Source organism: Vanessa atalanta, chromosome 20 (assembly GCF_905147765.1).
Source record: "Vanessa atalanta chromosome 20, ilVanAtal1.2, whole genome shotgun sequence".
Lineage (NCBI taxonomy): Eukaryota > Metazoa > Arthropoda > Insecta > Lepidoptera > Nymphalidae > Vanessa > Vanessa atalanta.
Window position 1 is genome coordinate 1,037,350 of NC_061890.1, and position 12,206 is coordinate 1,049,555.

The window sequence follows — 12,206 nt, forward strand, 5'->3', positions numbered from 1 at the left end:
TGCTGTAGTATTCTGTGTTAACCTATGATAAATTACTCCTGTTATTCTCAAGAATATTGGTAGTTCTAGTCTATATTAAAACATATATGAAATAAAACATACTCTATGTAAATTAATATAATTTAATCATGTTAACAATATAACTAAGAAATTAATTCAGTGGTGTTTCATTTTCTGACACATTACTCGTACTTGTGTTTGATGTCTTTCCACAGTTTCTGAAAATGAAAATTGAATAGTAATTTTAATATCAATTTTTTTTAATTTACATTCTTACTAAAATATTCTTAGAATCTAGCTTGTCTTCATCATAAAAATATTATTTAATTTATTTTATAATATATACAGCTTTTGTTTCTGTTTAATAGTTTAGACCAAATAAATATTTACAAATTAAAAAATAAAAGTAGAGGTTATAATATACTCATTAACAATGATAATATTTCATGAATTTCATTATTTCAGTTAGAAAGGGCAATTCGTTAAAAAAAAATGAACTGGAATAGAAATTACATAACAAATACTTACTCCCTTATTTATACTTTCAAAAATGGTAACTGATATAACTTCGAAGGTTCTTTCGAAGAAAAACGTTCCACCTGCTACAGCGACAGCAAAAGTTGATGTTCTTTTGAACACATTTCGATTCAGGGTTGACCACAGCGACATTTTCGAGTATTGAATTTTCTGAGCCTTTTCGTTTCGACTGCACTCAACTTCTCACGTCAATAATGACATTTGACTAGTTAACAAAGTGACATATGACCATAACAGCTTGTTAGTCTACAAAGAATATCATAGACGTTTAAAGACAAATTGAAAAAAATAAATAATGAAGTAGTTAAATAAATGTTGTCTCTCGCACAAATTATGTTGTTGAACAAATATTGTAATATGCGAGTCACCATTTGAAACTTATTATTTTTTTCAATAAAACCTTTTTTTTATCAAAGGCGAATTTTGTCTGAATGCGATACAGTGCCGTGCGATATTACAAATATAAACTATAAGAAATAAAAATATTTGTTAGCCATCGAGTATATAGATACACGATGGATAACAAATATAATGTCGCAGACAAGGACAACAAAACAAGGACAGCTTAAATGGTCAATTGGTCATGTCATTAACATCATAGCCATTTTACAAAGCGGCGTCATTCAAACAGTGGCCGTTAAAATAGAGTTAAAATTTCTATGAACGGGAGATGTAAGGATTGAATGAAAACTCTCCTACCGATAAATCGGTAAAAATGAAAGATTCGGCTGAATATGAGTCGATCTTTGGTTCAATTTCGCCGCATTTTTACGAGATGGACTTGTTAATTAAATAATTGCTAGATACTTATTTCATTAAGCCAAAAGATTAATTTTAAGAATGGTAAACTAAGTCATCGTCATCATAATCGTCCTCAGGCACGGTGGAGTGACGATTTGCGCAAGACGGTTGGCAGGAGCTGAATGCGAATTGCCGAAGAAAGACCACAGTGGCGTGCATTTGGAGAGGCCTATGTTCAGCAGTGGGCGAAAGCGGGCTGATGATGATGATGATGATGATGATGATGGTGGTGAAACTAAGAATAACAAATTTAATTTTGTTTTTATCGTATGCCAGTTAAGGTTTATAACATATTCCTAGTTAACATAAATGAATATAATTATATAAAAGACTTATTTTATTTAAAAACATTTAATTTTATAATTTCAGTCAAGATAGTGCATGTGTCATTTAAACCGAATTTCGGCCGAATGCCTATTCGGCTCAACCTACCGAAATTCATTAAAGCGATTTCTAAAACGTATTTCGGTTCATCTCTAGTATTAACTAATATTCATGTATTATTTTCAGGTGAAACTAAAGCAATTTACCTTAATTCTATAAAAGCTACATATATTTTGTGGCACCGTTTATGAAAAGAGCTGGACTGTCTATTAACTAATACTAATTTAACGAGTTGGCTGCGATATCTATGTAATAAGTAGCGGCGGCCTTACCCATTGCGAGGCTCCGGGCGGTAGGTCTTTGCGTAGTTTGCCTTGTTATGTTTGACGAGAGATGGTAAAGTTATACAAATAAATAAAATTTGTGTACTGTAAAAATATTTGACATTGAAAGAATTACAAAATTAACAAATAAAGAAATTATAATTTTTTAAACTGGTGTTTTTGGCGTCTTCCTTAGACCAAAATCTTTAATTAAAGCATGGGGCGAGAACTATGCGATGAAAAAACTGATCTTCAAATGTTTTGAGGTGCGATATATTATATTCTGAATAAATGAATTAGTTAACTAACTTTATGTTAATTTACTGTTATTTTATAACCTTAATAAATAATTAGGGATCAAAAACAAAAGTCTTAAATAAAAAATCTATTTCAATTTTGCATGGATTTTTGCGCGAGGCCCTGGGCGATTGCCCTGTTCGCCACCCTCTAAGGCCGCCGTTGGTAATAAGTATATAACAGCATATACTAACGTCAAGTATATTATGTTTATAATAAATACACACACCGACTTCATTACTATTATTAATAATGACGTATATACTCAATGGACTTTAGTCAGAAATTTTCAAATGCCAGATCTATGTTCTGTATAATGTTACGAGCACTCGACTTTAACACTTTATTTTAAATAAAGGTTAAGATTAAAAACAGTTCAAGTAGAGACTTATCTCTCGTTCGTATATGGACATGCTATTTATCTCGTGTTATTTCCTTTATTTCTTATATAAAATATGTAGAATAGGTACATGTTGTTAGAATGATTTATTTGTAATCCGAAAATTATAAATTACCTAGATAGGAATAATAATTAAAACACTTGGTTAATTATGGGCAAAATATATCTATTTACACTTTTAAAATGCTGGTATGAACATATACATAACTTAAAAATAATACAAGTACCAATTCAAAATAAAGCAAAATGCTGCAAACTATTAGACTGGCAACTTCTAATACCTCAAAGCTCATTTTTTATTTAAGACGATTAATATTCACTATGTTCGTCTTGTAAAGAGTATTCAATCAATTTTCTTTGGCCAGCCTAATAATAAAGTACAAAATTGTACGGAATGAATATTATTAATAAAACTAAATTTATTATTTCTTACATTCTTGGTGATAAGTTAAGCATTTCAAGTAATTTTTTAATTTAAATAAATCTATAAGAAATCTAAAATATTTTTATTGATATTTACAAAATGTTTTGGTATTTAATAATTTCATACTACAAATTATATGTTTTCAAGTTTTATTAAACCTACTCGCCGTATTCCTGATGCATACATTACTTATGATCCCAAAATTTATTTTGCACTATGGTCCAGTAAAAAACCTTAATTGAGTGTTAACATAGCAGTGTAAAATTTCACTTTAATACTTTACTATTTTGGTATAATACATACAACTCAATAGGACAAAATTAACAATTTTTAAACTGCATTTACAGTTAACAAAAACAATTAGGCCATTATAATGTCACTTTCACTCTAGATATTTAGAAAAATTAAGAGATTGTCTATTACAGATTATCGAAAAAAAAATCCAACAAAAATTAACTTTCAATGGTCCATAAATTTAATCATGAGTGAAAACTCATTTCACTCTTGATAAATTATATCAAGTGTGACCTGTGCAAAAAATATTTACATTGATTGAGTGGTTAGCATTTGTGTTAAGTTAAATAATATCGCATTACATATTTATTACCTATCCAGATACACATTTAGATTATACTTTGCCAATATTAATTTAAAAAAATATAAATATGATCTCACTTTTTAAATTCCTAACTGGATCCAACAATATTTAAGTTACAAACATTTAATGAGAAATTACACATTAGGCAATTGTGTTTGAAATTCATTAATAATATGATACTGGCTTCGATTATATTGTACACAATCTCTATTTTACATATAACATATATAAACTATTATAATTGAAAGTCTTGCAATCCCTCAATACATGAAAGAGGCTATATCAAATTATTTCGTTTCCGAGATTGTCTACAACAAATTCAGCTCAAATATTATAATAAATGTTAAATAATAAAACATAATACTTTAATTTAAACACATTCAAGTTTTAATACTAACACTGTCATTAGAATCAATGTGATGATCCATTGCAAGACAAATTCACCATTATTCAAACCAACTTCATATCATACATAGCACTCCATCACATAAATTTTGATTATGAGAGTACAATTATACACATTAACTATGCATTCATAATATTCCTAATGTAATTTTTGGAGTAAATTATTCATAATGCTCATTAGAATGAGATCGTTCAACCCAGCACAGACTGCCTGGTGTAAACTTAAGGGAGGATGAACAGATAGCATCAAACAGTGATGACCTTGATAATAGTAACACTGCCATGATAATATTCAATAGAGATCAACTTACACAACAAGGTACAAAAATCCACTAGTTCCATAAAACTAACTGTATATAATGTTGATGTCGAAATACACTTTATTTGTACCTTACATCAACACAGGAAGGTTCTATTTCATTGGTAAACATTATATGGCCGAGGTCCCATAGTGTCCTGCTAGGGTTGTGCAACTATCTCTCAATATTTGAGCATTTTATAAGTGACACCCCTGGATTGTGCCATAGTGGATGGTCACTAGCAACATTTCTTTTTCGTTTTGTGGCTCCTCTTTAAATTTACTGTGTCGTTTGCTGTTACATTCTGTCGCTCTTTCATTTCCAATTTAGACCTTAAGACCTGAAATATTAATTAATAACATTTATTATTATTCATATATACTGCTAATGAAACATTGGCTGAGCTAATTTAGTAATAATTTGATTTATTATTGTATATTAATTAAAAAATCATGGGCTCCCGCCCACAACCACAGTGGATATGCACAATTTTTTATATCTAATCTTGTTATGTAATACTCTACTCATTTTTAGTATTTTGATAAAATATGTTGAGATAAGCCTGTTATTTACTATGAAGAGAATAGAAACAAATAAATACAAAAAATTATATAATAACTATGATACGGACAAACAATGGTGTCCTTTGCCACAATATTATAAATTTATTGAATGTGTATGTATGATGTGTATGTATGTAGGGCAGTATTGCTCTTATAATAATAATATGCAAAGATAAAATAATATATACTCTATTTCAACCAACATAAATAGTCGAGAGCTTGATTAATCTATGATATTTGTGAAAAAAATGTGTTTTGTATGTCGACGAAACTGTTATCAGAATTTTGGTAGTAAAATTAAAGTTGATATAATTAGTAAAGTATCATAGCATTCTATTATAAATAAAGATATATTAATTGTTAACTCTTAATAATGCCCGAAATAGCTGACTTATTAGCAAATTGCATGAAATACGTAAAATCCTACTGGCTACTTCCTGGCTATAGGTGCTTTTTATATGCTTCTATAATTAGTATAACCAAAAATTTAAATTTAAAGAATGTATTATTAATTTTAAAGTAGAATTTTATTTCTATATATGACCACATCATAAAAATATAATATACATATATATTTTTGTAACATTCCTGTACTATTTTTCCTTACAACTTAAACAATATGCTAAATTGAGTGATAACAAAGTATGTTATTAAACTGAGGGAATATGGTGATTATCTATATTGAGTTTATGAATAACATTACACATACTCATACCAATTTGTATATTTTAATGAATATATTTAATATACTAAATGATTGATGTGTTGTATTCATTAAAACATTGGATATTTTAAGGATTTTATGAAATTCTGTATATACAACTATTATTAATTAACATATTTTGTCATTATTCAAATTATATCATTGATAATTTTACCATAACTACTAATATGAAATATTTTTTATTAATTTTATGTATAATTACACATTACAAGCAGAGCAATAAACATAAATATCAAATATTCAGGTAAACTGTATATTAATACACACGATAAAGTTTCACTCTTTATGTAGTATCAAACCACATGTAACTAAAATAATAATATTTAATTATAGTCATACTTGATTTCTAACCTCATATATAAGGTTCTTTTAGTAACATTTGCTTATTGCATCAATAAATTTTTAAAAATTATATAACTGCATGAAAGAGACATGAATACTAAAAATAGAATGAAGTAAACCACAGGAAGTACTCTATTTAATAATTATATTAAATATTTACCATTTTTGTTATTGTAAGAAACATTTCTTCAACATTGATGTTCTCCTTTGCACTGGTTTCAAACAATGGTATATTCATTTGACTGGCAAACCTCTGAGCATCCTCGGTAACAACTACTTTTCGTGAAGGGCAGTCATTCTTATTGCCAACTAGAATTATAAATATATTGTTATTGTACACATTAATTAATATACGTTATTTATAAGCTTTAGTATATATATATTTATATTTTAAATAAAACATAATGTTAAACTACTATCTTTCAAATTTATTAATAGGCACAGATAAAAAAGTTATTTATAACAAAACTAAAGGCAAATACTGACAGTGCTGTTTATTTCATAACAAATCATACTTTCAACATCCTACTGCCTAATTGTTACTAATAATATAAATGTGAAAGTTTGTTTTAGAATATTTATTACTTAATCACATTTAAATAAATGAATTCTAATGAACTTATACCTTTTTATATTTATTTTAAATTTCGAAATACGAATGGTTTAATTTACACCAGAAGCTAATAGTTAACAGCTACTTTTAATATGTGAATTAGAACTTATCTCCTTACCTAAAACTTTGTTAACGACATCGCAGTTCTGTTCAATCTCATGTAACCACCTCTTGACATTAGCAAAGGACTCCCCATTAGTGACGTCGTATACAACGATTACACCGTGAGTTCCTCTGTAATAAGTGCTCGTAATTGTCCTGAATCTTTCCTGACCGGCCGTATCCCATATCTGCAGTTTAACCCGTTCACCGTTTATCTCTAAAGTTCTTATTTTGAAATCTACACCTATCGTCGTAATGTAACTACCGGAGAATGTATTATCGGCAAACCGCAGTAGAAGACAGCTCTTACCAACACCTGGAACAGAAGATTCTACTGATTGACTGTACGAGGAAAGCAGCTCCTAGCATCACTCGCGAACTCAGGCCTCGCCCACTCACCACTGTCACCGATAATCAGCAGTTTGAAGAGGTGATCAAACTCGCGAGCCATTGCTTGTTAGATATATGTTCAATCCCTTAATTGGTCATGTGTTTATTGATAAAAATAGTAATTGATCAACAACTTCTAGAGGCGAAAAATTAAATAAACGCATGCCGTAGAACGTTAGCTTGCGTCACTTTACAAAACGTCCGCCATTGTCTCTTAGTTGTCTTGTCGTTCCGTTGCATGATCACTTTAGTCAAAACAGATAAAATAATTATATTGCCATACGCATATTTTAGTTTTTTTTAAGTTTCGAGTGCTTTATATTCGGTACATTTAATATAAAATATTTTTTATTATTAAAAACTATAACTCTTATTGTTAATAAGTCATATTTTGTGGCGTAAATTTAATTGAGACTTACAAAAAACAAATACATTTCATTTTCGTAGCATGTGCTGCGTCCTGGTTAACATAACATTGCCACTTGGCAAATTATAATATAGCAGGTGATTCATGAGCATAAGATAATAATGTCATATTTGTCATCCTTCAGTTAACTGTCATTTTTAGAGATAAAGTTTTACTTTAGGTGTGGTAAAAGGAAAGCGATTATTTTAATAAAACACCAATAATGTCGGCAACGTTAAAGCCCTATTTAACAGCTGTACGCCATACGCTCACTTCAGCTATGTGCTTAGAACATTTTTCCTCCCAAGTCGTCGAACGATATAATAAACCGGAGGTTGAAGTGGGAACAAGCAAAGAATTGTTATTGAATCCTGTAATCATTTCGCGTAACGCGAACGAGAAAGTACTGATTGAATCGTCCATAAACTCGATTAGAATAAGTATTATGATAAAACAAGCCGATGAGATTGAGAAGATTTTGTGTAAAAAGTTTATGCGTTTCATGATGATGCGGGCGGAAAACTTTATCGTGCTCCGACGGAAACCCGTGGACGGATATCATATCAGCTTCCTGATTACAAATTTCCACACCGAACAAATGTATAAACACAAATTGGTCGACTTCGTAATTTACTTTATGGAAGAGATTGACAAGGAGATAAGTGAAATGAAACTGGCCGTAAACGCGCGTGCAAGAATTTGCTCTGAAGAATTTTTGAAAAGATTTTAAAGTTTAATTGTAGTTTAGTGACTTCTTTGTATTATAAATTCAGTATGTTTGAAATTCTAAGATTATTATCGGTGTATGCTGTGGACTTAAAAAACTTTATTTTCTGTTAAGTGGTATCATCATATTAATATATCAAAACAAACTGCATTTACTGAGAACTGTTCTTAAGATTCAGTATTTTTAGAACTAAATCAATTGTTTAATGCTTCAATTTCCATTCAATTTTTTTAGCAATAAAAATGACAATGTTTATAAGGCATTACTTATTTATATAGGAAAAATAATAAATTCTTTTTATACTATTATTTTTGTATTCTTTAATTGATTATTTTAAAATTCAACTATCATTATAAGATTGAAAATTACACCATTAAATCACCGGATCAAAGGGCCATTGTAGCCTTTGACAAATTTAAGTTAATTTAGATGCACAATGTAACAATAGTTGATAAATTCAGTGAACCAAACATATTCTTAAATTGAATTTTATTTTCTATAGTAATCTTACACAACAATGTCTTACATTAAAATTTTTAATTATATATATGTTAACTAAACAATTTTTGAATGATGATGATGATCTAGAGTGAACAAGTAGAACACAGTTACTGAACTGATAGACAAAGTCAGATTTCCTAACATGACGAAATACTGAATGTTTATTGGTCATCTAGTGCGACACTTTTTGCTTTCGACCAATAACAATTCTGGTTAGAGTCAAAATATTTCTGATTAAAATCTGCCCTCGTTGAATGTTTTAGAAACTTAAATACATAAAAATTTAAATTAGATACAATCCCAATTAATCAATTCTTAGACTTGGCAGTACGAAGAGTGAAGCCCTCTCCCTTAAATGCCTCAAATGGTTCTGACTGAATCTCTTCTTTGGCACTAGCTGGCCTTGAATTCCTTATAAATCTTAGTGTGCCAATTTTATAATCATAGTCTGGTATTCCGCGAACATATGGCTGTAAACAAAATATTCATACATACTGAGTTATCAAATTGTAATAAATAATATTGTTTCAAAAACACAGAAAAGAATAATTACTAAAGTACTTAGTTAAACAAATTATTTTTAAAACAATAGACATTTAAATTTAGCATCACAATTAACACTGGTTTTATAAAAACCCATAAAAAGGAAGCTCTAAAACAATGCAACTTAACAAATCTATGTATTAAGACTTAAATGTTATTGTTTTAAAAAGTGTTAAAAGATTATATACAAAATTAAACATACATTGTTATTTAAAGGAATATATGTTATAAATATGTTATATATTCCTTCAAATAATAATGAAGAAAGAAACATTAAATGCAGATAGTTTATGAAAGTCATTGGCACCTGTCTTGAATTTGACGTCTGAGGCTCTGAATCACTTTCGCTAATTAATTTCTTCTTTTTGCCATCTAATCTGTTACCTTCCCCGCGGAATGCTATAAAGCCACTTGGTTCTGGCATCATAGTTGCGGGATCTTCTTCCATTCCAGTCACATCTGAGTTAGAACCTCTTCTCGATATATGGTCTTCTTCTTTATAACCCACTGGTGGTGCGAATTCAACCTGTTAAGATGTTAACAAAAGAGATTAAATCAATAAAAAATTATCATACATCAATAGTGTTTTTAAATTATAGTTATTTAATATTGGTATTACATATACAAACTGTATATCCTTTAATTTTTTTCTAACTTTTTATGGCAAAGAAGTCAATTACAATTATGATAAGTATTTATGCAATTTTGATATCTTTATTCAATTAAGACGCACTTGCTTATTGAATTCCAAAAATGTATTTGCTTTAAAAAGACACATCACAGACCAGAACAGAAACAGTGGTTTATGGATTTATGGTCAGGGTTATTCTTGTCAAAGTATATAATTATTAACCCTCTATAGACAGGTAATAAAAATAAAAATTGTTGAAGAAATTAAAGTTATATCACTACACAAATATAATAAGTGCCGTTGTTTGGATGTGTTGTTCTTCAAATATGTATTACCACAAAGTTATTAACAAACTTGTACATAATATTAATAATCCTTACATTCATATCACATTCTATAATAATGACTGCATTCCCTGGTTTAGTCTCTAGCACACACAACTCATATACTTTAGAATTGTATTTGATTGCTATAACATCTCCTGTTGTGAGACATGAAAAGTTTCTTAAGCAATTTTCTAACACTGAAAGAAACAAAAGTATTACTATTATTTAAAAATATATTAGATATTAAGAGACAATTGCTAGACAAATCTTATAACTAATTTTATGTTAAGAATGGTCTAGCAATTAAATGAAATCATCTATATGAACAAGAAAGCATATTTTTATTGCAGGCTTGGTATTTTAAATAAATATAAGTATGTGTGTAAAGAAATTCTGGTTTCAAAATACTAGATTGAAATAAAAATGTTATTAGGCTTTTTGGTTAAATTATATATAAATTATTCTCATTATTATTATTAGATTGGCCGCTGACACTTGGCTGTTAGCAAGATATTATTAGTTTTTTTTTAGTATTAGTTTTAAAGATAAAAGCTTTATAAGTTACCTGCTTTTGGGTTAGTGATATCAAGAAAATCTTCCGACAGCGGTTGGAATTTTGAGAATGTTGCAACTGGTAATGATACACTCTCAATCTGAAGTAAAGTTCCCTCTTCTAATACAAGATTCGCCATCATCTGAAACATAGAAATAATATTTTGAAAATTTCGCACTGTAGACAAGATATTTATAGCTTCCCCTTCAAGCTTAAATATAATTCCAAGAAAAAAAAAGTTGTTGAAGGAATGAAAGATCACATTAACATTAAATTTGAATTTACATTATTTGTTGAGTCCTAGTGTGTGGAAAATAAGACTTTTATTATTAATTTTATCAATGAAATACAAACCCAGTGTGGTAAGTACACTTTCCCTTCATCAGCAACAAACTCAAGCACTCCACAGTGGGTTATTCTCTTTGTTTTCTTATTTGTCAACTTAAATATCATCGGATATTCAATATTTAATCTTGTCAGTTGTTCTAATGCTGATGGTGGCATAATTACTGTAAATAGAAAATTAGTATAAGAATATCTTATTTACTTACATTGCTAAAAAATTGTATGCAGTATCTACTTAGATAGGGCTAATAATATACTAACTCTCTCTATAAAATGAACCAACTTAGTATCTTTAATACAGTTCTTATAGAACTAGAAACGAGGAATATGAATATTATGCATGCATGTTTATGAAAATTGGAAAATAGTACAAAAACTTCTGCAGTATATTTGTTTTGGACTAATTAAAAATTGGGTAAACATAGAACAAATTGAGGGATCTAGCACTGATAAGTAATATGGTATTGCATTATGAACTGTCTTTGTTTATCATTAAAATTATACTAATCTAACTTTAGCAGTAGAATTTCAAATAGAATACTATTTTAGTAGGGTAGGACTAATTGCAAAGAAAAAATCAGTTTCTTACTTTTCCCCCCTCTTTCAACATCTTGTCGCTCGTTGCCAGGTAACATTGAGACGGAGTAGCAACGATAAGTCATGCTAAATGGTCTCGTAATTTCATGAAACATGTTGAATCCGAACTGAAACTGAACATATTTTATTAGTAGTATAAACTTAATAAATAACTGGTACATTTCAATTTGATTATATTATTACCATTTTGAAATATTTTTATTAAACAATCGAAAGTGCATAAGAATAACTGCAAATCATCTGATATTGTCAAAACAATATTATGTCACTGTCAAGTGTCACCCGACATGTATAAAGAAATAAACTATTCGCCATAGAATAAAAAAAGAGAAAGCACTCTATAATATTATTTTCACCTGCAATCAATTAGAAATAATAATATGATATAAACAAGCCGTTGATCTCTTATTCAGGTTTATATAAAAGCTAGACAGA

General features: G+C 28.9%; 4 protein-coding genes across 4 annotated transcripts; 1 reads left to right on the forward strand and 3 right to left on the reverse strand.

Annotated features, from left to right (window-relative positions):
* Positions 1 to 104: 104 nt before the first annotated feature.
* On the reverse strand, positions 105 to 745 carry LOC125071781 (cytochrome b-c1 complex subunit 9). Its single transcript, XM_047682149.1, has 2 exons — positions 529 to 745; positions 105 to 218 (listed from the first exon to the last, which is right to left on the reverse strand). Exons 1-2 carry the CDS (start codon positions 667 to 669, stop codon positions 183 to 185), a joined length of 177 nt encoding a protein of 58 aa, XP_047538105.1. The 5' UTR covers positions 670 to 745; the 3' UTR covers positions 105 to 182.
* Positions 746 to 2,833: 2,088 nt separating this feature from the next.
* On the reverse strand, positions 2,834 to 7,381 carry LOC125071919 (ras-related protein Rab-35). The gene is made up of 4 exons (XM_047682350.1): positions 7,152 to 7,381; positions 6,769 to 7,068; positions 6,198 to 6,346; positions 2,834 to 4,748 (listed from the first exon to the last, which is right to left on the reverse strand). The coding sequence occupies exons 1-4, from the start codon at positions 7,201 to 7,203 to the stop codon at positions 4,647 to 4,649; spliced, it is 603 nt and encodes a 200-aa protein (XP_047538306.1). The 5' UTR covers positions 7,204 to 7,381; the 3' UTR covers positions 2,834 to 4,646.
* A 301-nt stretch (positions 7,382 to 7,682) lies between these two features.
* On the forward strand, positions 7,683 to 8,580 carry LOC125071953 (actin-related protein 2/3 complex subunit 4). Its single transcript, XM_047682400.1, has one exon. The coding sequence runs from the start codon at positions 7,772 to 7,774 to the stop codon at positions 8,276 to 8,278; it is 507 nt and encodes a 168-aa protein (XP_047538356.1). The 5' UTR covers positions 7,683 to 7,771; the 3' UTR covers positions 8,279 to 8,580.
* Positions 8,581 to 8,975: 395 nt separating this feature from the next.
* On the reverse strand, positions 8,976 to 12,053 carry LOC125071952 (ubiquitin fusion degradation protein 1 homolog). Its single transcript, XM_047682398.1, has 7 exons — positions 11,955 to 12,053; positions 11,764 to 11,884; positions 11,184 to 11,338; positions 10,842 to 10,971; positions 10,331 to 10,473; positions 9,627 to 9,845; positions 8,976 to 9,246 (listed from the first exon to the last, which is right to left on the reverse strand). The coding sequence occupies exons 1-7, from the start codon at positions 11,955 to 11,957 to the stop codon at positions 9,085 to 9,087; spliced, it is 933 nt and encodes a 310-aa protein (XP_047538354.1). The 5' UTR covers positions 11,958 to 12,053; the 3' UTR covers positions 8,976 to 9,084.
* Between the last annotated feature and the right edge of the window lie 153 nt (positions 12,054 to 12,206).